Source organism: Oncorhynchus gorbuscha, linkage group LG18 (genome assembly GCF_021184085.1).
Source record: "Oncorhynchus gorbuscha isolate QuinsamMale2020 ecotype Even-year linkage group LG18, OgorEven_v1.0, whole genome shotgun sequence".
Lineage (NCBI taxonomy): Eukaryota > Metazoa > Chordata > Actinopteri > Salmoniformes > Salmonidae > Oncorhynchus > Oncorhynchus gorbuscha.
In genome coordinates, this window is record NC_060190.1 from 26244140 (window position 1) to 26267921 (window position 23782).

At 43.3% G+C, this 23782-nt stretch overlaps 1 protein-coding gene across 1 annotated transcript in view; it reads left to right on the forward strand.

The window, feature by feature from the left end:
* The window catches only part of LOC124003280 (tensin-2-like), an 80980-nt gene that overhangs the window by 37333 nt on the left and 19865 nt on the right, over positions 1-23782 (forward strand). Inside the window, exons 4-18 of the mRNA XM_046311391.1 lie at positions 1273-1319; positions 9183-9365; positions 10509-10559; positions 10739-10861; positions 10992-11056; positions 11176-11259; positions 11418-11533; positions 12189-12249; positions 12505-12580; positions 12895-13024; positions 20531-20596; positions 20686-20713; positions 20812-20903; positions 21029-22492; positions 22782-22947. Coding sequence (XP_046167347.1) covers positions 9204-9365; positions 10509-10559; positions 10739-10861; positions 10992-11056; positions 11176-11259; positions 11418-11533; positions 12189-12249; positions 12505-12580; positions 12895-13024; positions 20531-20596; positions 20686-20713; positions 20812-20903; positions 21029-22492; positions 22782-22947 — 2684 coding nt within the window. The 5' untranslated portion in view covers positions 1273-1319; positions 9183-9203. The remainder of the gene's footprint in view (positions 1-1272; positions 1320-9182; positions 9366-10508; positions 10560-10738; positions 10862-10991; positions 11057-11175; positions 11260-11417; positions 11534-12188; positions 12250-12504; positions 12581-12894; positions 13025-20530; positions 20597-20685; positions 20714-20811; positions 20904-21028; positions 22493-22781; positions 22948-23782) is intronic.

Sequence of the window (23782 nt, forward strand, 5' to 3'; positions counted from 1 at the left end):
GCAGCGCTGGTTGTGGCGTGAGTGGAAGTAGGGAGAACGCGCATTTTGTGGCTTATAAAAGTGTTGAACAAAGTGTTGACAGTGCCAAAAAACTTAAACCTTAACTCATAACATAGCAGCTCTTTGCTGTATTCATTGAGTCTCTCTCTAGTCATCGCGATCGACCGTTTGGTGACCACTGCTTTACAGACATGGAACACCACTACAGTAACGTGTCGATAGTGACATTTGATAACCTTCAGACAATTTTAATGAGTGCCGCCCGCGTCTGTACCCTTTCAGACAGCAGAATTCTGCTACAGCATAGAAGGTTCTGTACTGTTTCCCTGATGACAATACATGTTGCTTATTGATGTGCTGTGTTGTGTTTATGGTAGTGATGGATGTTTGTCCCACTTCAGAAGCGGCATTCCTTTACAGACATGTAAAATGCTTGTTCACTGGCTCCAGAGAAGGTTTTGTGTTGGCATTTAAAATGCCGTAGTGTACCCTTATGGTCAAACATGCCTTAACCAAGGCTCTTTCAAGGTGGCACATTCCACATGTCTGAAAAGGGTAAGAAAGAGTTCCAAAATGTATCAGAAGCTGCTGAAAAAAATGTATCCTACAAATATTTAACTGTACATGTTTTACATTGAAAAGAAAAGAAAGGAAAACTGCAAGGCTGAATGGGAGACAAAACAAGCAACAAAAGAAGAAAATAAGTTCAAAAAAATTAGCTAAAATTAGCTAACGGAGCAAAGAACAGAGAGATCCTTGATGAAAACCTGCTCCAGAGCACTTAGGAGCTCAGGCCGACAGTACAACGACCCTAAGCACACAGCCAAGACAATGCAGGAGTGGCTTGGGGACAAGTCCCTGAATGTCCTTGAGTGGATTTGCAGAGACAAATGGCAGAAACGCCCCAAATACAGTGGTGCCAAGCTTGTAGCGTCATACCCAAGAAGACTCGAGGCTGTTATCTCTACCAAAGGTGCTTCAACAAAGTGCTCAGTGAAGGGTCTGAATAATTATGTAAATGTGATATTTCCATTTAATTTTTTACATTTCTTATCCTTTTTTTGGTTTGTCATTATGTGGTATTGTGTGTAGATTGATGAGGGGGGGGACTATTTACAAAATTATAGAATAAGGCTGTAATGTAACAAAGTGGAAAAAGTGAAAGGGTCTGAATACTTTCCGAATGCACTGTATCATTCTTACTTCTATGGTTTTGAACTGTACAACTTCATTAATGTGTTCTCTCTCTCTTTTATGCCTCTTTCTCAGCAGGGGTCCACTAAGTCCCTGTCCCATAAGAAGAGGATCTTCCTTCCCAGGTACCAAATGCGTTTTATATTCTGTACTAAAGGACTTGATTCAATCAATAGCAGAGAGTGATAAATGAGGCCAGTGATATAATGGTTTAAGTTGTCTGTCTCTCCGACGGATTTCCATCATATGGACGTTTTGGAGATGTCCGCTTCAAACAGAAGCATGTCTGTTCTGCCAAATAAATGTCCAAATAATTGTATTCTCAAATAAATACATATCTGTTACATTGTGTGTACTGAGATGCATGACTTATGCTGACACTCCGATGTTCAGCTGAAGTGAACTAAATATTAGATAACACGCACCACTAGGGCGCGCAACTCAAATCGCGGTGTAGCCTACTGTAGCTACGAGCAAAGTCATTCAAAGTTTATACTTTATTAGTTAAGATGTAGCTTTCCGGTGCTGCTATTTTTGTAATGTTATTAAAACAAAATCAGACAACCCCATAGTGGAATAGTTGACCTATTTACCTACACAGCTTGTTGTTGTGTGTTCTATGAGAGATCAATATTCATCCCGAGGCACATCCAATTTACAAGATCTGTGAAATCAAATAGTTTTATTGGTCGCAAAACATACAGTGCCACCAGAGATTCTGGGTTCGAGCCCAGGCTCTGTCGCAGCTGGCCGCGACCGGGAGGCCCATGGGGCGACGCACAATTGGCACAGCGCCGTCCGGGTTTGGCCGGCAGCAATAAATCAAATCAAGTCAAATCAAATCACATTTTATTTCTCATCGCGCACTCACGACTCCTGTGGCGGCCCGGGCGCAGGTGTACGGTGTTTCCTCCGACATATTGGTGTGGCTGGTTCTGTTTCGGAGGATGCGTGTCTCTCGACCTTCGCCTCTACCGAGTCCGTATGGGAGTTGCAGCGATGAGAAAAGACTGTAACTACTACTAATTGGATACCATGAAATTGGGGAGAAAAAAGGGGGTAGAGAGAAAAGACATCTAAACACAATATCCTATAATGACAAAAGCAAATTCAGACCCTTTGCTATGAGATTTGAAATTGCCATTATGTGCATCCTGTTTCCATTGATCATCCTTGTGATGTTTCTTCAACTTGATTGGAGTGCACCTGTGGTAAATTCAATTGATTGGAAAGGCACCCACCTCAGGCCCACAGTTTACAGCGCATGTCAGAGCAAAAACCAAGCCATGACGTTAAATAAATTATCCGTAGAGCTCTGAGACAGGATTGTGTTACCCGTGGTGCCAACACATTTCTGAAGAATTGAAGGTCCCCAAGAAAACAGTGGCCTCCGTCATCAACGTACAGAGAGATCCTTGATCCTTGATGAAAACCTGCTCCAGGGCGATCAGGACCTCAGACTGGGGGTCAATGACAATGCATGAACCAAGACAATGCATGAGTGGCTTTGGGACAAGTCTCTGAATGTCCTTGAGTGGTCCAGGCAGAGCCCGGACTTGAACCAGATCGAACATCTCTGGAGAGACCTGAAAACACCTGTGCAGCGACGCGCCACATCCAACCTGACGGGGCTTGAGAGGATCAACGGAGAAGAATGGGAGAAACTCCCCAAATACAGGTTTGCCAGGCATACCCCTGAAGACTCGAGGCTGTAATCGCTGCCAAATGTGCTTCAACAAAGTACGGAGTAAATGGTCTGAATACTTACGTAAACGTGATATTTCAGTTAAAAATGTAGTTTGAACTTGTTTTTGCTTTGTCATTATGGGGGAAAACAATTTTATAGTAAGGCTGTAAATTAACAAAATGTGGAAAAAGTGAAGGGGTCTGAATACTTCCCGGATGCAATGTATTTATTAGGGATCCCCATTAGCTTCTGCCAAGCCAGCACAGCCAAGCAGTTTAGTCACCTCAACTTGCTCAATTTCCACATCATTCGTTACGAGACGTAGTTGAGGTTTATGGTTTAGTGAATGATTTATCCCAAATACAATGCTTTTAGTTTTGTACATTTTTAGGACTATCTTATTCTTTGCTACCCATTCCGATACTAACTGCAGCTCTTTAAGTGTTGCTGTCATTTCTGTCGCTGTAGCAGCTGTATAGTGTTGAGTCGTCCGCATACATAGACACACTGACCTTACCCAAAGCCAGTGGCATGTCGTTAGTAAACATTTAAAAGACAAGGGGCCTAAACAGCTACCCTGGGGAATTCTTGATTCTACCTGGATTATGTTTGAGAGGCTTCTATTAAAGAACACCCTCTGTGTTCTGTAAGACAAGTAACTCTTTATCCACATTTTAGCAGGTGGTGTAAAACCATAACACATACGTTGAAGAATCTCAAATATAAAATATATTTTGATTTGTTCATCACTTGGTTACTACATGTGTTATTTCATAGTTTTGATGTCTTCACTATTATTCTATAAAGTAGAATATAGGAAAAAGAAAGAAAAATCCTTGAATGAGTAGGTGTGTCCAACCTTTTGACTGGTACTGTATGTATGTGTGTGTGCGATGGGATGTATAGACAGGATATGGATAGAATATGTAGTATATCTGAAGAGTAGTATGTATTGCAATGGTTAAATAGGATAGGCCTTGACTAGAATACAGTATATATGTATATTTTTTTATTATTTTTTTATTTATTTCACCTTTATTTAACCAGGTAGGCTAGTTGAGAACAGGTTCTCATTTGCAACTGCGACCTGGCCAAGATAGAGTTTCACATGGAGTAAACAATAAACAAGTCGATAACACAGAGAAAAAAGGGGAGTCTATATACAATGTGTGCAAAAGGCATGAGGAGGTAGGCGAATAATTACAATATTGCAGATTAACACTGGAGTGATAAATGATCATGTACAGGTAGAGATATTGGTGTGCAAAAGAGCAGAAAAGTTCATAAATAAAAACAGTATGGGGATGAGGTAGGTGAAAATGGGTGTGCTATTTACCAATAGATTATGTACAGCTGCAGCGATCGGTTAGCTGCTCAGCTAGCTGATGTTTGAAGTTGATGAGGGAGATAAGTCTCCAACTTCAGCGATTTTTGCAATTCGTTCCAGTCACAGGCAGCAGAGTACTGGAACGAAAGGCGGCCGAATGAGGTGTTGGGTAAAAACAGTATGGAAACATTGTTTAAGGGACCAGTGTTCCATGACTATGTACATAGAGTAGCAGCCTCTAAGGTGCATGTTAGAGTAAACCAGGAGGTAGCCGCCTAGTGACAATGACTGAAGTTGTGGGCAGAGTCCCGGGCGGAGGCCAGCTAGTGGTGACTATTTAGCAGTCTGATGGCCTTGAGATAGAAGCTGTTTTTCAGTCTCTCGGTCCAAGATTTGATTCACATATACTGACCTCGGGTGGCTGAGGTCGTTGATGATCTTCTTGGCCTTGGCGTGACACCTGGTGCTGTAGGTGTCCTGGAGGGCAGTATGCCCCCAGTGAAGCATTGGGCAGCCTGCACCACCCTCTGGAGAGCCCTGCGGTTGCGGGCGGTGCAGTTGCCGTACCAAGCGGTGATACAGCCCGACAGGATGCTCTCAATGGTGCATCTGTAAAAGTTTCTTCGGGTCTTAGGGGCCAAGTCGAATTTCTTCAGCCTCCTGAGGTTGAAGAGGCGCCTTCTTGACCACACTGTCTGTGCGGGCGGACCATTTCAGATGATCAGTGATGTGTACGCCGAGGAACTTGAACCTTTTCACTTTCTCCACTGCGGCCTCGTCTGTGTATGGGGGCGTGCTCCCTTTTGCTGTCTCCTGAAGTCCACGATCAGCTCCTTTGTTTTGATGAGGTAGAGGTTATTTTTCTGTCACCACTCCGAATAGGAAGGGAAACATGTTTTCTGAGGTCCAAGCAGTCACAGGTGTCGTGTCCAATAGGCTAAATGGAATTTAACTTGCCATATAATTACTCCTGTTTATACAAAAATACATGAAATCCACCAGAGAGCATGATTTAGGCACAGAAGATCGTTAGCTTCTTTTTTGTTATAGCTTTTTAAAAATAGCTGTGGATTGTTTTAAATCGCCAAGGTATAAGCACGCAATATGGGTAAATAGCTGATTGTTGATTGGCGGCTGTTGGTGAAAAGCATCTAAAACAGGCCTAAGCCTATCGTAGTATTTCAAGATACGGTGGCTGGGGGGAAAAAGAGAGGAGACAAAGAAAAAACGAACTGGTCTTTTAGTTAGGCTATCAAAATCCTGAACTCGCAATAGGTTATTGAGCTAACAGTAGCTTATCGTATTGGCACTATAGCCGATGGCATCGGCCATATCACCGGTGAGTGCACATATTCACTGTCTATCATTGGGTGAGTCCGTGCTCCTGGAAAGCTTTTTTGGGGACAATAATTTCCTACTCCAGGGTAGATGGACATCATAGTCGACAACATGTCTCCCATTTTCATAGGCCTTGATTAGATGGTTGCGTTCAAAGACTAGGCAGTTTTTTGTTGATCTTAGTTTGTCCGTGTTAGCAGAGTAGCCTACCCTGTAACTTTTGTGCTATTAAAGTTATGCTATTGTCTTCAGTCATGGAATAAAAGTGGCATGGAATTGCATGAAATATGTTTATAAAAGGCCATATTCTTTTCTCATATTTCTCTTGGCTCCTCCTAAAACATTTCCCTCGAGCTAGGGCTGAGCTTTGGATGTGTGCTAAGAAAGGAGAGGAAAAGCAGAACGTAATTTTTTTTGCTAACAGTGAGTCAGTTCCCACTGGGCACAACTGGTTGAATCAAGGTTGTTTTGATGTAATCTGTCAATGTATTGTGATGTGGAATCTATGTGCAAAATATATTGGATTTTGAAAAAGTGTCATTAAAATAAACTGTTGTTTTGAGGGTGAAAGTTCAACATAGACAAACCTTATACGAAATATAGTGAATTTGTACCTTCAAAACAACGTCAGATCTTCAACGTTCTATCCAACGTCAGAAAAAAACTAGACTGGGAAGTACCTCCTAGTGGAGACTTGACCTATCTACAGCTACCCTTCGGCCTCCCACCCAGGGTTTTAACCAAGCCCAGCCATTATATTTGTCACTGACTATTACCAATGTGCTATCATAAAAAAACTAAATAGATTCACTGTTGTTATCGAAGTCATTCCAAAGGGTAGGTTTAACAGTACAAATTAGATGTGACCATATACTCATATCATCAATAATTCTCTTTAGGCCTAGATATCTTTTGCAGTCATCAACAGCCATTGTTCCAATTCAACTAAAAATAGACAATACAATAGGCCTAGGGTTTCCAACTCTGGTTGATTTCAAATGTAATGATATTGAATTGTGTTTGGTTGTCAAAGCAACAACATTTGAACATTCGAAGGAGATGTATTAGGTTGTAGACTTTGGTTGGCCAGACCTGCACTTCCGCCATTTGACCCTTTCACAGCCATCAAACTCTAACTGTTTTAAAGTCATTCCTCTTGCAACTGAGTTAGGAAGGACACCTGTATCTTTGCAGTGACCGGGTGTATTGATACACCGTCCAAAGTGTCATTAAAACCTTCACCATGCTCAAAAGGGATATTCAATGCTTTCACCCATCTACCAATAGGTACCCTTTGCTAGGCATTGGAAAACCTCCTGGTATTTGTGGTTGAATCTGGAAATTATTTGAGGGACCTTACAGATAGTGGTATGTGTGGGGTACAGAGATTGCGGTAGTCATTCAAAACACTATTATTGCACACCGGGTGAGTCCATGTAATTTATTAAGTGACTTGTTAAGCAAAGGTTTTACTCCTGAACTTATTTAGGCTTGCCAAATCAAGGGGGTTGAAGACCTATTGACTCGAGACATTTCAGCTTTTCATAATTGAATTAATTTGTCATAAAAAAAAAAACATCATTCCACTTTGACATAATGGGGCCAATGACGACAAACATCTCAATTGAATCATTTTAAATACAGGCTGTAACTCAACAACATATGGAAGAAGGGTGTGAATGCTTTCTGAAAGCACTGTAATTCTGACTGCAATCCAAGTCATTTGGTTCTGCTATTAGATGAAGCACAGTGATCATACGTTCATTCATCTGTTGTATAAATAAACATAATATCTGACATTGTCTTCCCATTTGAACTTTGCTGTGCTTTTAAATGGTTGAAAGTGCAGAGACAGACATCTGGGGGACAGCCAAACCAAAAATCCGACATTTGTTTTTCCAGTGGAATTTGGTTGTGCATTTAGATGGTTGAAAGCATAGTGATAACACATTGGAAATTCATCTAACTTTCGGCTGTCTTTCTGAGTGGATGTATATGGGTTTTAATCTCATTGATCAACGCCTCAACCAAATATGACCCACTTATCCATGTTGAAATGGGGGTGGTGTGCCCAGTGGGTTATATTATTAACCTCATTTATGACTCTCCAATCTACTCATCATGGTAGGAATGGTAGACTATATTGCATTCATCTGCAAATGCAATGAGAGATGCATGCAATATTTTATCATAAAGGTGATTTTTTTTGGGGGGGGGGGGGTTTAAAAAAATGATTTCTTAATGTAATCACAGGAAGAACACTTTTGTCTTTTTGAGGGGGATCCCAGCTTTCCATTGCTAATTTGTTTATTTCTTTACGCCTATAATTGCACACGTGACATCATTTACAAAATGCAGTTACAACCACACAACCGGAGTTTCAAGCATGGTTTAGGCGCAGCTGAGCAACAGAGGTCTTGAAGGGGCAATGGCATCTTAAAAGGGCAATGACATACTTTGTAATACAATAATTATTAATAATATATGTTTTAATCATGATTCATTCTAATAACAATCAGGATGTCCAATGGGGGTAATGGGGTAAATGCAGATGGAAAAGCACCATGCTTCAACCTATGTATGTATAGCCCCTGCATCTGTTGTGCTACAGGTGATAATGCTTATTGCTAATGGCACAACTGATAATGCAAACCATGCATAGGCTATATGCATGGTCCAATATGTTAAAATAATTTTGGGGTCATTATGGAGGTGGATTTTATATTTTAGATGGTTTCAGCTAAATTTTATTTTCATTCATTTTGGAGTAGAATGTTCTTTTAAAAAGGCACCAGAAGTGAGCTCCTCAGTCCTTCTACATATAAATTATTCTGGGATGGACCCTGGACCCACTAAGAAAGGGGACTGGAATTGGTCAAATACGCATTTACAAAATGATCCTCATTCCCTAAAAGCATGATGGTTATGATTTTCTTTAACGTGAAAGGTGAGGTTAACTTGGCCCCAGACAATTGATCTGAGACCGTATTAAGTTTTTGCTTTGACCACAGAATAGAATAAATTATAGAGATGAACTGACTGCTCTCTCTCTCTCTCTCTCTCTCTGTCTCTTCTCTCTCTTTCTCTCTGTCTCTTTCTCTCTGTCTCTTTCTCTCTGTCTCTTTCTCTCTCTTTCTTTGTCTCTTTCTCTGTCTCTTTCTCTCTGTCTCTTTCTCTGTCTCTTTCTCTCTGTCTCTTTCTCTCTCTCTTTCTCTCTGTCTCTTTCTCTCTCTCTTTCTCTCTGTCTCTTTTTCTGTCTCTTTCTCTCTCTCTCTCTTTTTCTGTCTCTTTTTCTGTCTCTTTTTCTGTCTCTTTTTCCCTCTCTTTTTCTCTAAATTTTTCTCTCTTTTTCTCTCTCTTTTTCTCTCTGTCTCTTTTTCTGTCTCTTTTTCCCTCTCTTTTTCTCTCAATTTTTCTCTCTTTTTCTCTCTCTTTTTCTCTCTCTTTTTCTCTCTCTCTCTCCTTTTCTCTCTCTCTTTCTCTCTCTTTCTCTCTTTTTCTCTCTCTTTTTCTCTCTCTCTCTTTCTCTCTTTTTCTCTCTCTTTTTCTCTCTCTTTTTCTCTCTCTCTCTCTCTCTCTCTCTCTCTCTCTCTCTCTCTCTCTCTCTCTTTTTCTCTCTCCTCTCCTCTCCTCCAGGAGTAAGAGTGGGGGTGTGCGATGGAGAGAGTGATGGCGAGGCACTATGACTTTGACCTCACCTACATCACTGAGAGGATCATCTCTGTTTTCTTCCTGCCCGATCTGGAAGAACAATGTTACCGCGGCAACTTACAGGAAGTGGCTGCCATGCTCAAGTCCAAACACCAAGACAAGTTCCTGGTGAGTTGGGGGAGGGGATGAGTATTGTACTTGGAGAAAGGCAATTCACACGTCCAAAATGTGAACGTTCAGGCACCAAACATAACAAAGTAGACCGAAACAGGTAAAGACTACCTGGGGATTTGTCCGATGCGAAACACTCATTTTTATTTTCCGTTACAAAACGTTTTAAAACTTTTTCCATTGCGTGTGCTAAAGTACTTTTTCCATTGTGTGTACTAATGTACATGACTTTGGTGCTGGGTACATCAATTGATACATATGACTAACAAGAAGCCTGTATATTATTGCGGCTACCAAAAGTTAGTTAATTGTCGGTCAGCCAGGGGTGGGATGACAACCTTCGGGACTCGATGTACAGTAGGTGCAGGCTGTTGCTCCAGCCAAACAGTAACACACCTTTAACAACTTATCATAGTCCTCAATCAAGGCTTTGAGTTTTAAAATTAGGTTACTGCTGGACTGGAGCAAAATCCTGCACCCACACTGGCCCTCACAAGTTAAGGTTGTCCACATCCGGGCATATATTTACGGAGTGTCTCAGAGTAGGAGTGCTGATCTAGGATCCGGGCCCCCCTGTCCATGTAATCTTATTCATTATGATCCAAAAGGCAAAACTGATCCTAGATCAGCACTTACTGCTCTGAGTATGGGCCCTGGTCTGAATGGAGATGAAAGGAGACAATTTGTTGAATGATAAAGTAAAATATATATATATATCTGTTGCCAAGACTGGTTTTTCCCCTAAATGTTAATAAAACTAAAACAAAGATGTTTGTTCGTGGTCCGTGAACAACGCTATTTTCTATCATAACGATTACTAACCATTGAGCTTGCGCCATCTTCCATTACTCTTTCATATAGTTAGCAAGTGACGATTGTTCATTCTTAGGGCCCGGTTGGGTATATTAACTATGTTACTGTATGGTGTTATAAAGAAGCAATACAAACGGTATATTGTTTTTTTTTGTAACAAAAGGTCATTGTTTTGTTCCACCCAGCACTTTAATGTAATGTTTTGTGCATATTATGTCAGACAACTTGCGGTCAATGTTGAGACAACGGTGTGTGGTGGTTGTGTGCTTACTGGGTGTGACATTGTTGATTTCCCCTTCTCTTTGTCTCAATGTCTGCTTCTCCCAGCTCTTAAACCTTTCTGAGAAGCGTCATGACATCACCAGACTCAACCCCAAGGTAGGATGACCACCATAGAGAGGCAATATAATTGTGCAATATACCAGTAATTGAGTGTGTGTGAGGACCGCACTCCAGAGCGCCACTAGTAAAGTGCTCTCAAATCCTGGTTACGATCACTGCTTCCCATAGAAGATTTATCCAGAGATGGATAACTTCACTGTGTGTGCCAAACTCAGGTTGAAGACTTTGGTTGGCCAGACCTGCACGCCCCACCCCTGGACAAGATCTGTGCCATGTGTAAGGCCATGGAGACCTGGCTCACCTCTGACCCCTGCAACGTGGTCGTCCTGCACTGCAAGGTCAGGGGAGAGGCTGTACTGTTGCGTTGCTGCTGTTTGCATTGTTTGTATTGTTTGTTCTGGTCAAATATGTCCAGTTGCGCTACATAGCTCTCTTTAAAAAAATCTTTCCTCCTCTTCTCTCTCACAGGGAAACAAGGGGAGGACGGGGGTCATCGTGGCGGCCTACATGCACTACAGCAAGATCTCCGCAGGGTATGCGATGACTGTGTGGGCGGGCGTTTGTGTGCACATGCATACTGTCAGTCATGTTGATGCCGCACGTGGGTACACTTGTACAGAGAGTTCTTGATGCTATGTTTGTGTCTATGCAGGGTGGACCAGGCCCTGACCACTCTGGCCATGAGGAAGTTCTGCGAAGACAAAGTGTCCTCCTCGCTGCAGCCCTCTCAAAACAGGCAGGAGAATCGCTCTTTTTTTTTACGTCACGCCACTTTTATGTTATTCCATCTTCCCAACTGTTCTCCTCGTCTTTGTATGTTGCAGCTAGGTATGCACCATCCCTCTTAAGTCTAAACGCCCCAATCTCACTCTCTCTCTCTCTTCTCCTCCCCAGGTATATCTACTACTTTGGGGGTCTGCTGTCGGGGGCGATCAGGATGAACAGCAAACCTCTGTTCCTCCACCAGGTCCTCATCCCCAGCCTGCCCAACTTCCAGGCAGCAGGAGGAGGTCAGTGTCCCACTATCCTCCTGTACAATGTGATGTAGCAGTGTTCACTACACTGTCAAATCTGAGTTGTTTCAAGTCTGTAGCCAGTATACACTTCCTCAAAATAGTCCGAATTAATGTAAGATTAAGAAACTCAAGAAATCTGTCATTAATTTTGCCGAGGTAATTTTGCCGTCCTGCAATTTTAGATCCAACTAAGATGTTGGGTGCATTATTTCTCAACAAAAGAAATGTGCATGAACTTGTCGTCTCTCACTGAATGACAACAAAGACTTTATTGAAGAATCCCTGATGTTAACCAAAAAAACGACGATGGGGCGTTGACTTCGGCTAGCGACTTCGGCAAGACATTTTTTTTTGTGCTGGAAAAACCCTTACCGAAGTCCAAAACGAACAAAAACTTTAACAAATGTTGTCATAATATATGCACTATCTCTTCTGTTTCGGCTGGGAACCATGCGGACGCCTTTTAAGGAGTACTAACATTAGTATTTTTAGAATTTGCAACTACAATTCCTTTCACTTCAAACCACTTTGGGGGGGGGGGGGTAGATTACCTCCACTTCTTCTTTTAATGACCTCACATCAGCATCATCTTTCTCCCCCTGCGGTCTCTCCTATCCTTCATTCCTACGCCTACTCGCTTCCTGTGCAGGTTACTATCCTTTCCTGAAGATCTACCAGTCTCTACAGCTGGTCTACACATCAGGCATCTAGTGAGTTAATTATGTTGTTAATACCATATGGTCAGTATATTTCTCACTGTGCTCCCTGTCCACCTTCAGACACAGTAGGTACTTGGGTACCTTTGTTGGGACTTTATTCGTATGTGCTGCCGCTTGTGTTTACATGTGTGCTGGTCTGTGTTTATTCCAACTGAACATTGTTTGCCTGTGTTTTACTACCTTGGGGGGTGTGTTTTACAGATGATCGAATGTGTTTTGACTATGTTCACGTCTCTCTCTGTGTAGCGACCCCCAGGGCTCCAGGGCGAGAAAGCTGTGTGTGACACTGGAGCCGGCGCTACTGCTGAAGGGGGACATCGTGGTGAGTGTTTAACAAAATGGACACACTAGTCATCACTCAACTAGTCAACTAGCCAACTCAACTCCTCTCCGTCTTCATCTACCAGTCCCGTCTCCTTCTCTCTTTGATCCTTTCAACGGCTAGAATCTGTAAAGCTTCAGTCATGGATCCACTTTCAGGCATATTATCCTCCATGTTGCCACCAAATATTCCATTACAATAACGTAATTTGAACTAGAATGTAATTGCCTAAGTCTCAAACACAGTGTCTGTGTAAATAATAGTGCGGCCACTTAATCGCTCTCTGTGTTTCTCTTCCTTGTCTCTGTCTCCAGGTGAAGTGCTATCACCGGCGGCCGCGTGGCTCAGAGAGGGAGGCTGTGTTCAGGCTGCAGTTCCACACCTGTACGGTGCACGGAGCTCAGCTGTGGTTCGGCAAGGGAGAGCTAGACCTGGCCTGTGCAGGTAGGTACCAGGGGTTGGATTGGTCAGCAGTATACCACCCAGAATCCCACTGATGGCCTTCCTCTGAAGGTAAGCAGGGTTGGTCCTTCTCTGTCCCTGGATGGAAGACCAGATGCTTCTGGAAGTGGTGTTGGGGGGGCCAGTGGGGGGCCAGTAAGAGGCAATCTTTCCTCTGGTCTAAAAACATATACCAATGCCCCAGGGCAGTGATTGGGGACATTGCCCTGTGTAGGGTGCCGTCTTTCGGATGGGACATTAAACAGGTGTCCTGACTCTCTGTGGTCACTAAAGATCCAATGGCACTTGTAGGGTGTCCTGGCTAAATTCCCAATCTGGCCCTCATACCATCATGGCTACTTAATCATCCCCAGCTTCCAATTGGCTCATTCATCCCCCTTCCTCTCCCCTGTAACTATTCCCCAGGTTGTTGCTGCAAATAAGAATGTAGTCTCGGTCATCTTACCTGGTAAAATAAGATTTAAATAAAAGTAAATCAAATAAGAGGTGAATGTCTGGGAGTTTAGAGAGAAGGGAATGGTTGTGTTTCAGGACGAAGTGCAATAGCTCATTATCTGAAGCAGTCAGACAGACACACACAAGCGCAAATTCTCACTAGCTCGCACACTCACACAGACACACCCACACAGAAATCTGACTCAGAAAATGCGAAATAGTTAGGATTACATTATTTAACAAATATTTTCTTATTGCATATTGCCATAAAAATTAACAATGTATCAGCAAACGTATACCTACCAATATTCTAACTTATACCTCAGAAGCAGAGAGGAAGCCCATCTACACTGCCAACTCCAACACTCCCGGTATGGCCTCCAGTTTCTCCATCTCCTCATCAGAAAAGAGCCACTGCTCGTCAAAGCTCCCATGCTGCCTTTTCCACTACTACTTCTTCCTTCCTCAGTCAGACAAGGGGCCTCTCTCCAAGTCAGGCGTCTACATAAGCTCCCTGTAGTAGAAGGATTGACACTGTCAGAAGTACTCGTAAAAGCAATGGATGTTGTACTGGAGTATATGGATACCGCTGAAGTCTGAAGTTTACATAAACCTTAGCCAAATACATTTAAACTATTTTTTTTTCTCACAAATCCTGACATTGAATTCTTGTTTAAAAAATCCCTGGCTTAGGTCAGTTAGGATCACCACTTTATTTTAAGAATGTGAAATGTTAGAATAATAGTAGAGAATCATTTATTTAAGCTTTTATTTATTTCATCCCATTCCCAGTGGGTCAGTAGTTTACATACACTCAATTAGTATTTGGTGGCATTGCCTTTAAATTGTTTAACATGGGTCAAACATTTCAGGTAGCCTTCTACATGCTTCCCACAATAAGTTGGGTGAATTTTGGCCCATTCCTCCTGACAGAGCTGGTGTAACCGAATCAGGGTTGTAAGGCCTCCTTGCTCGCACTCGCTTTTTCAGTTCTGCCCACAACTTTTCTATATGATTGAGGTCAGACTTTTGTGATGGCCACTCCAATACCTTGACTTTGTTGCCCTTTTGCCACAACTTTGGAAGTATGCTTGGGTCATTGTCCATTTGGAAGTCTCATTTGCGACCAAGTTTTAACTTCCTGACTGATTTCTTGAGATGTTGCTTCAATATATCCACGTAATTTTCCTACCTCATGATGCCATCTTTTTTTGTGAAGTGCACCAGTCCCTCCTGCAGCAAAGCACCCCCACAATATGATGCAGCCACCCCTGTGCTTCACGGTTGGGATGGTGTTCTATGGCTTGCAAGCCTCCCCTTTTATCCTTCAAACAATTATATTTTTGTTTAATCAGACAAGGACATTTCTCCAAATAGTACGATCTTTGTCCCCATGTGCACTTGCAAACCATAGTCTCTTTTTTTATGGCGGTTTTGGAGCAGTGGCTTCTTCCTTGCTGAGCATCCTTTCAGGTTATGTCGATATAGGACTTGTTTTACTGTGGATATAGATACTTTTGTACCTGTTTCTTCCAGCATCTTCGCAAGGTCCTTTGCTGTTGTTCTGGGAGTCATTTGCACTTTTCGCACCATAGTGTGTTCATCTCTAGGAGACAGAACGCATCTCCTTCCTGAGCGGTATGACAGCTGCGTGGTCCCATGGTGTTTATACTTGCATACTATTGTTTGTACAGATGTATATGGTATCTTCAGGCATTTTGAAATTGCTCCCAAGGATGAACCAGGCTTGTGGAGGTCTACAATTCTTGGTCTTGGCTGATTTCTTTTGATTTTCCCATGATGTTAAGCAAAGAGGCATTGAGTTTGAAGGTAGGCCTTGAAATACATCCACAGGTACACCTCCACTTGACTCAAATGAGGTCAATTAGCCTATCAGAACCTTCTAATGCCATGACATCCTTTTCTGGAATTTTCCAAGCTGTTTATACGCACAGTCAGCTTAGTGTATGTAAACTTCTGACCCACTGGAATTGTGATACAGTGAATTACAAGTGAAATAGTCTGTCTGTAAACATTTGTTTGAAAAATTACGTGTCATGCACAAAGTAGATGTCATAACCGACTTGACAAAACTTTGTTAACAAGAAATTTGTGGAGTGGTTGTAAAACGAGTTTTAATGACTCACACCTAAGTGTATGTAAAAGTCATACTTCAACTGTATGTGTACCAGAAGTCCTGGTACTGCTCCATGTAAAACCCTGGGAGACTGCACTGGTACAGAATAGAGCAAGGGAGAGCTAGCTGGACGCACTAACTGAGCTGTTGAACACGTGCTGAGTTGCACAACAGTCTCCCTCCCATGCAGCAAAGACTGTCTGGACTGGACTCGGCGGGGGCCTGGGGCTAGAAGGGAGACTGAAGGTCTGTACTGTAGATATGAGACCTCCTCAACATCTGAGGCAGCAGGCGGGTGAATCATCCCAATGTACAGTACCAGTCAAAAGTTTGGACATACCTACTCATTCAAGGTTTTTTCTTTATTTTTACTGTTTTCTACAATGTCGAATAATAGAGAAGGCATAAATGGAATCATGTAGCAACCAAAACAGTGTTATATTTGAGATTCTTCAAAGTAGCTCCCTTTGCCTTGATGATCGCTTTGCACACTCTTGGCATTCTCTCAACCATCTTCATGAGGTAGTCACCTGGAATTCATTTCAATTAAATAACAGGTGTGCCTTGTAAAAAGTGTATTTGTGAAATTAATGGATTTGAGCCAATCAGTTGTGTTGTGACAAGGTAGGGGTGGTATACAGAAGATAGCCCTTTTTGGTAAAATACCATATTATGGCAAGAACAGCTCAAATAAGCAAAAAGAAATGACAGTCCATCATTACTTTAAGACATGAAGGTCAGTCAATCCGGAAAATTTCATGAACTTTGAAAGTTTCTTCAGTCGCAAAAACCATCAAGCGCTATGATGAAACTGGCTCTCATGAGGACCGCCACAGGAAAGGAAGACCCAGAGTTACCTCTACTGCAGAGGATAAGTTCATTAGAGTTAACTGCAACTCAGATTGCAGTCCAAAAAAATGCTTCACAGAGTTCAAGTACAGACACATCTCAACATCAACTGTTCAGAGGAGACTGTGTGAATCAGTCCTTCATGGTCGAATTGCTGCAACGAAACCACTACTAAAGGACACCAATAAGAAAAAGAGTCTTGCTTTGGCCAAGATGAGCAATGGACGTTAGACCGGTGAAAATCTGTCCTTTTTGGTCTGATCAGTCCAAATTTGAGATTTTTGGTTCCAACTGCTGTGTCTTTATGAGATGCAGAGTAGGTGAACAGATTATCTCTGCATGTATAGTTCCCACCGTGAAGCATGGAGGAGTTGGTGTGGGGGTGCTTTGCTGGTGACACTGTCAATGATATATTTAGAATTCAAGGCAACTTACCAGCTTGGCTACCACAGCATTCTGCAGCGATGCGCCATCCCATCTGGTTTGCGCTTAGTGGGACTGTCATTTGTTTTTCAACAGGGCAATGACCCAACACACTTCCAGGCTATGTAAGGGCTATTTCACCAAGAAAGAGAGTGATGCATCAAATCTCAACCCAATTGAAATGGTTTAGGATGAGTTGGACCACAGAGTGAAGGAAAAGCAGCCAACAAGTGCTCAGCATATGTGAGAACTCCTTCAAGACTGTTGGAATAGCATTCCTCTTGAAGCTGGTTGAGAGAATGCCAAGAGTGTGCAAAGATGTCAAGGCAAAGGGTGGCTACTTTGAAGAATGTAAAATATAAAATATATTTTGATTTGATTAACTTTTATTTTTATTACTACATGATTCTATTTGTGTTATTTCATGATTTTAATATCTTCTCTATTATTCTACAATAAAGAAAATATTAAAAATAAAGAAAACCCCTTGAATGAGTAGGTGTGTCCAAACCTTTGACTGGTAATTCAAAGTTTCTGTTAAAAATGTGTGATTTTAAAAGTGAAAACTGGGAAAAAAAACTAAATGGAGAAAATGAAATGTGGGGAAAAAATAATTGATTCAATGAAATAGAATGTGCTGCCATCTTCGATTAGGATGTCTTAACATTCTAACATGACAATTAAATTTGTCATCAGTCATTACAGATTTTTAAAAGCAAGCCCTGTTTTCATTTCAAGTTGACGTACTTTAAATATAATTCAAGAGTAGATATTTCAAAACATGTTTTATCTTGTAACATGTTGTTTATTCCAACAGATCAAATTACTTGTTCTAAAAAAATTAATTATGATAAATATCTGCGTTCCGCCAGAATCTGTTTCCTTGAAATGGTTCAATTCACATCGTCTACCTCCAAATAATTCAAGAGCTCCGCCACGCTAATGCACTAAGAAATAGATATACACATGAAATATAGCCATAGATGAATGAAATCATCATACATGCGTTTAAGATGAAAAGAAAAGCATACATGACATAGGCTATAGCCTGCTGAAGCCCAGGCCGTGAGCAGGCCTACAGGCTCAACCCCCACTCTTCCACTAGCCCAAGCCAATGGCATGTACCAGATGCTCAGCAGGCTCTGCTCACACTTGGTGGTCTGAGGCCAAACCACACGACTAACAACATTGGACACTTTATGGAACAGTTATCAGTTAGAGTTATCTATCCAAAACAGACACGTGTGGATGAACCACTTCTCCATTCTTTTTGGCCCTATAACAAAGAACAAACAGCAAAAAAAATATACATGATCAAATACAAATCTTAGAATCAACTATTAAAGACTACCAGAAACACTGGATTATCCAATGACATTGAATGAACTACAGGACAAAATACAAACCCTCCAACCCAAAAAGGCCTGTGGGTTGATGGTATCCAAAATGAAATGATCAAATATACAGACCACAAATGCCAGTTGGCTATACTTAAACTCTTTAACATCAACCTTTAGCTCTGGCATCTTCCCCAATTTTTGGAACCAAGAACTGATCACCCCAATCCACAAAAGTGGAGACAAATTTGACCCCAAATAACTACCGTGGAATATGTGTCAACAGCAACATTGGGAAAATCCTCTGCATTATCATTAATAGCAGACTCATACATTTCCTCAGTGAAAACAATGTACTGGGCAAATTTCAAATGGCTTTTTACCAAATTACCACACGACAGACCATGTATTCACCCTGCAAACTCGAATTAAAAAACATACAAACCAAAAGAAAGTCTTCTCATGATTTGTTGATTTCAAAAAAGCTTTTGACTCAATTTGGCTTGAGGGTCTGCTATACAAATTGATGGAAAGTGGTGTTGGGGAAAAACATACAACATTATAAAATCCATCTACACGAACAACAAGTGTGCGGTTAAAATTGGCAAAAAAAACAACATTTCCTTCAACAGGGCCATGGGGTGAGACCGGGATGCAGCTTAAGCCCCACCCTCGTCAACATGTAAATCAACAAATTGGCGAGGGCACTAGAACAGTCTGCAGCACCCGAGCCTCACCCTGCTAGAATCTGAAGTCAAAAGTCTGCTGATGATCTGGTGCTTCTGTCCCCAACCAAGGAGGGCCTACAGCAGCAACTATTTTTTATTTTATATTTTACTTTATTTAACTAGGCAAGTTAGTTAAGAACAAAACTCTCCCCTAACCCGGACGACTCTGGGCCAATTGTGCGCCGCTGAACTCCCGATCACGGCCGGTTGTGATACAGCCTGGGATCGAACCAGGGTGTGTAATGACGCCGCTAGCACTGAGATGCAGTGCCTTAGACCGCTGCGCCACTCGGGAGCAAGATATTCTGCACAGATTCTGTCAGACTTGGGCCCTGACAGTAAATCACAGTAAGACAAAAATAATGGTGTTCTAAACAATGTCCAGTTGACAGGACCACAAATACAAATTCTATCTAGACACCGTTGCCCTAGAGCACATAAACTATAAATACCTCGGCCTAAACATCAGCGCCACAGGTAACTTCCACAAAGCTGTGAACGAGCTGAAAAACAAGGCAAGAAGAGCCTTCTATGCCATCAAAAGGAACATAAAATTTGACATACCAAATAGGATCTGGCTAAAACGAAGAATTTAAAAAATGGGACAAACACCAAATTGAGACTGTGTAAAACATCAAATAATGCAAGCCGATACCCACTAATGATCAAAATCCAGAAAAGAGACAATTGAATTCTACAACCACCTAAAAGGAAGTGATTCTCAAACCTTCCATAACAAAGCCATCAACTACAGAGAGATGAACCTTGAGAAGAGTTCCCTAAGCTAGCTGGTACTGGGGCTCTGTTCACAAACAGACCCCACAGAGCCTCAGGACAGCAACACAATTAGACCCAACCAAATCATTACAAAACAAAAAGATAATTTCTTGACACATTGGAAAGAATTAACAAATAAACAGAACACACAGTGACAGAATACCTGACCCAAATTTAAGGAAAGCTTTGACTATGGACAGACTCAGTGAGCATAGCCTTGCTATTGAGAAAGGCCGCCATAGGCAGACCTGGCTCTCAAGAGAAGACATGCTATGTGCACACTGCCCACAAAATGAAGTGGAAACTGAGATGCACTTTCTAACCTCCTGCCAAATGTATGACCATATCAGAGACACATTTCCCTCAGATTACACAGATCCACAACGAATTTGAAAACAAACCCAAGTTAGATAAACTCCCATATCTATTGGGTGAAATACCAGTGTGCCATCACAGCAGCGATAAGAGCGTCTGCTAAATGACTTAAATGTAAATGTAAATGTAAGATTTGTGACCTGTTGCCACAAGAAAAGGGCAACCAGTGAACAAACATTGTAAATACAACGCATATTTATGTTTATTTAATTTCCTTTTTCTACTTTAACTATTTGCACATACCATAACATTTGTAATGTCTGCATTCTTTTGGAACTTTTGTGAGTGTAATGTTTACTGTAATTTTTTGTTAATTTCACTTTTGTTTATTTTCTAGTTCACTTGCTTTGACAATGTTAACATATTTTTCCCATGCCACTAAAACCCTGAAATGAGAGAGATTTCTGTGATGTTTATCTCTCTGTAGATGACCGGTTCCCTCCAGATGCCACAGTGGAGTTTATCTTCTCCTACGGCCCAGAGAAAATGAAAGGTTCTGCTCGTTTGTGTGCACACAACATACTTATTGTTTTTATATACGTGCGTGCGTGTGTGTTATATCTTATGTCTCTCTCTTCACAGGGCGAGAGTACCGTAAGAATGACCCCTCTCAGATGGCGACAGGCGATGAGAAAAACAGGATGAACCTTATTCAGACTGGAGCGCTGGGATAGAATGGACGCCTACCTTAAGCGTCAACCTCGACAATGTTACAGTGGACTACAGCACTTCAGACCCTGTGGTGCGCTGGGACTCATATGAGAATTTCAACCTTCACCACCAGGATAGCATTGAGGGTAAGGGTGAAACACGCGTGCACACGCTTTATCACACACACACACATAAACTTATACCACCAGGACACCTCAGAGAGAACACACACACTCACAGCTAACCCTGTATCATTCTCTAATTGTCAGACATCTCCCACACGCGCGGGGCCCCCTGGATGGCAGTCTGTACGCCCAGGTGAAGAAGCGTCGGGGCCCGGGCTCTGTCGGTGCCTCTGGGGCCTCTCCCAACGGATGCCCCCCAAGCAGCCCCACAAACAAGCCCCCTTCCCAGGCCCAGCCTCAAACCCAGCCCCTTTCTCTCAGCTCCGACTCGGGGCACTCCTCCACCCTCGAGGAACCCCCCCCTCGCCTCCTGCCCCGTCTGGAGAAAGAGAAGGAAGAGATGGACTGTTTTCTGAGGAGGATAGAGGGGGAAGGTGAAGAGAGGGAATGGGTGAGGCAGAGGGACAGGGAGACGGCCATTTTGGATGACAGAGAGTCTGTGCCGGATGGAGGGTCAAGGCGGGAGCAGCGGTCATGTTGTGTTCAAGCTGGCCACGGTCCGAGATGTCAGAGGTGTGGGGAGGCACCGGGTTGGGAGAGGGTGAGAGAGAGGGAGCCATGCCTTGCAAATGGATATTACATGGACCGCTGTAACAGAACCAAGGGGAATCCAAAGAGCCGAACGCTTCCCGCCTTACCCTCCCAGCAGCCTGCGTCTCCTCGCCCTCTCTCACCCCACCTGGACTTGTGCCATCGCCATAGCGCCCATCCCCTGCCCGAGATGCCGTGGGAACCACCCCCGGCCCCCTTACCCTGTCTCCATCACCCCTGCTACCCCTACGCCGCCCCTGAACACGTCCACCCACACGCCCACACTCTCCCAGCCTCCAATAGGGTCTTCTGCAGCGGGGAGGAATGTCAGCTCTTTCATTACCCCGCCCACGCCCCTCTTTCCCCTCGTGTCTCCCACCAATCGCTGCCCTCCAGTCCATATAGGGAGATGTTTTTCAGACCGGCGGCTCCTCCCCCTGGTGGCTGCCCATGTCGGGACTGCACCTGCAGGCGAGGGCACCAATCGGCTTCAGCCAGAGCCTTCCACCCGCTGCGCCCGGACCAACCACAGAGCCCACACTGGGCTCGAGGGCGGGACTCTGAGCTGTGGGACAGGGAGGCCGGGTTGAGGCGGGGGAGGGAGGGGCCTTCTCAGCTTTGGGAGGCGGAGAATCTATGGGAGGCAGAGCGAGAGGCAGAGATTTGGCAGCGTTCAGTGGGAGGGATGTCGTCCTATAGAGGCCATCACTCCCCTCTGGGTCAAGGTCACGACCCTTCTGTTTTCCTGCTAGGCCCTAACCTGCCTAGGTATCCCAGCCCCCACCCCCTCCTGGACAGCCCCCGTGGCAGCAGTGGGTACCACACCCCTCAACCCCCCCTACACTCCTGCCCCTGCGAGCCCTACCAGCAGGTCTCCCCCTCGGAGAGTCACGGGAGCCGGGGGTACGCCTCGGGGTACCAGTCCGGGTCTGCCTCGCCCCTGCCCCCTGGTGGCACGAACTCTGGTGCCTCCCCCTCAGAACCACCCACCGACCGGCAGCAACAGACTGATGGACACACTGGTAAGTGCATAATACATGTACTGTACTATGCACCTGTTTACACTAGATCGATCAGATCTAACTGGACCTTCTTTCTCTTACTCTCCCCTCTCTCGTTTACTCTCCCCTCTCTCGTTTACTCTCCCCTCTCTCGTTTACTCTCCCCTCTCTCGTTTACTCTCCCCTCTCTCGTTTACTCTCCCCTCTCTCGTTTACTCTCCCCTCTCTCGTTTACTCTCCCCTCTCTCGTTTACTCTCCCCTCTCTCGTTTACTCTCCCTCCCTCATTTTCTCTCTCTCACTCATTATAGGTGTGTCAGAGGTGGTGCAGAACAGTGTGGGCATGGAGGACTCTTCTTCCCAGGGGTCATTGGGGCAAGCAGAGGTTGATGGACAGCCCGCTTGCCCCACCCCCTTATCAGACTCTGATCCAGACTACACAACTATCACCAGCAGCCCTGCACACAGTGAAGACAGGTGGGTAACCCTTAACCTCCTGTTATGTATACAGGTATAGGCTGAAGTTGCCTCTAGTTGCTGATCTTTGGTCAGTTTAGCATTTTCCCTACAAAGGCCATACACATTGTATTTACTGTATAACGGATGCCCCGCTTCATATTTGTCAAATAATCAACAACCAAAACATTTTATTTTACAGCTATTCTTAAAGTAGCTACAAAACGGTTGTTGTTGTTTTTTAAGTTGAGTTGGGCATTTAATTTGTTCGACATTTGTAACTTAATAGATGCTAGTCAGCCTGCACTGAACACTTACATCTAAGATAAATTACTAAACCACAACAAGTACATTTTCTGAAGGAAATGTGTGCGCTTTCTTCAGCTGTCCAAAAAAAAAAAAAATGTTATGGTAGCGGGAGATTTTTAGCAAAAATGTCTGATACTGGGTTAACAAGGACCCCAGGAACAGTGGAAGAAAAATAGCCCCATAACATCAAAGATCCACCACCATATTTTACAGTAGGGATTGGGTTCTTTTCTGCATATGCATCTTTCTTTCGATGCAAAACCCACCAATGGTGTACGTGGCTAAAGAGCTCTATTTGAATTTACTTCACTGGTCCTGGGGCCCTTGTTAAGGTCAATGGAATCATGTCCAGTACCAGGACATTTTAGCCCACAAATCTGATTGCCTCTGCCAAGAGGCTGAAACTTGGCCGCAAGTGGATCTTCCAGCAAGACAATAGCCCCAAGCACACATCAAAAGACACACAGAAATTGACTACAAGATAAACATTTTGCAATGTCTCTGGACTGGAACACTGTGGTTTGAATTGAAGCGGGCAGTCCATAGG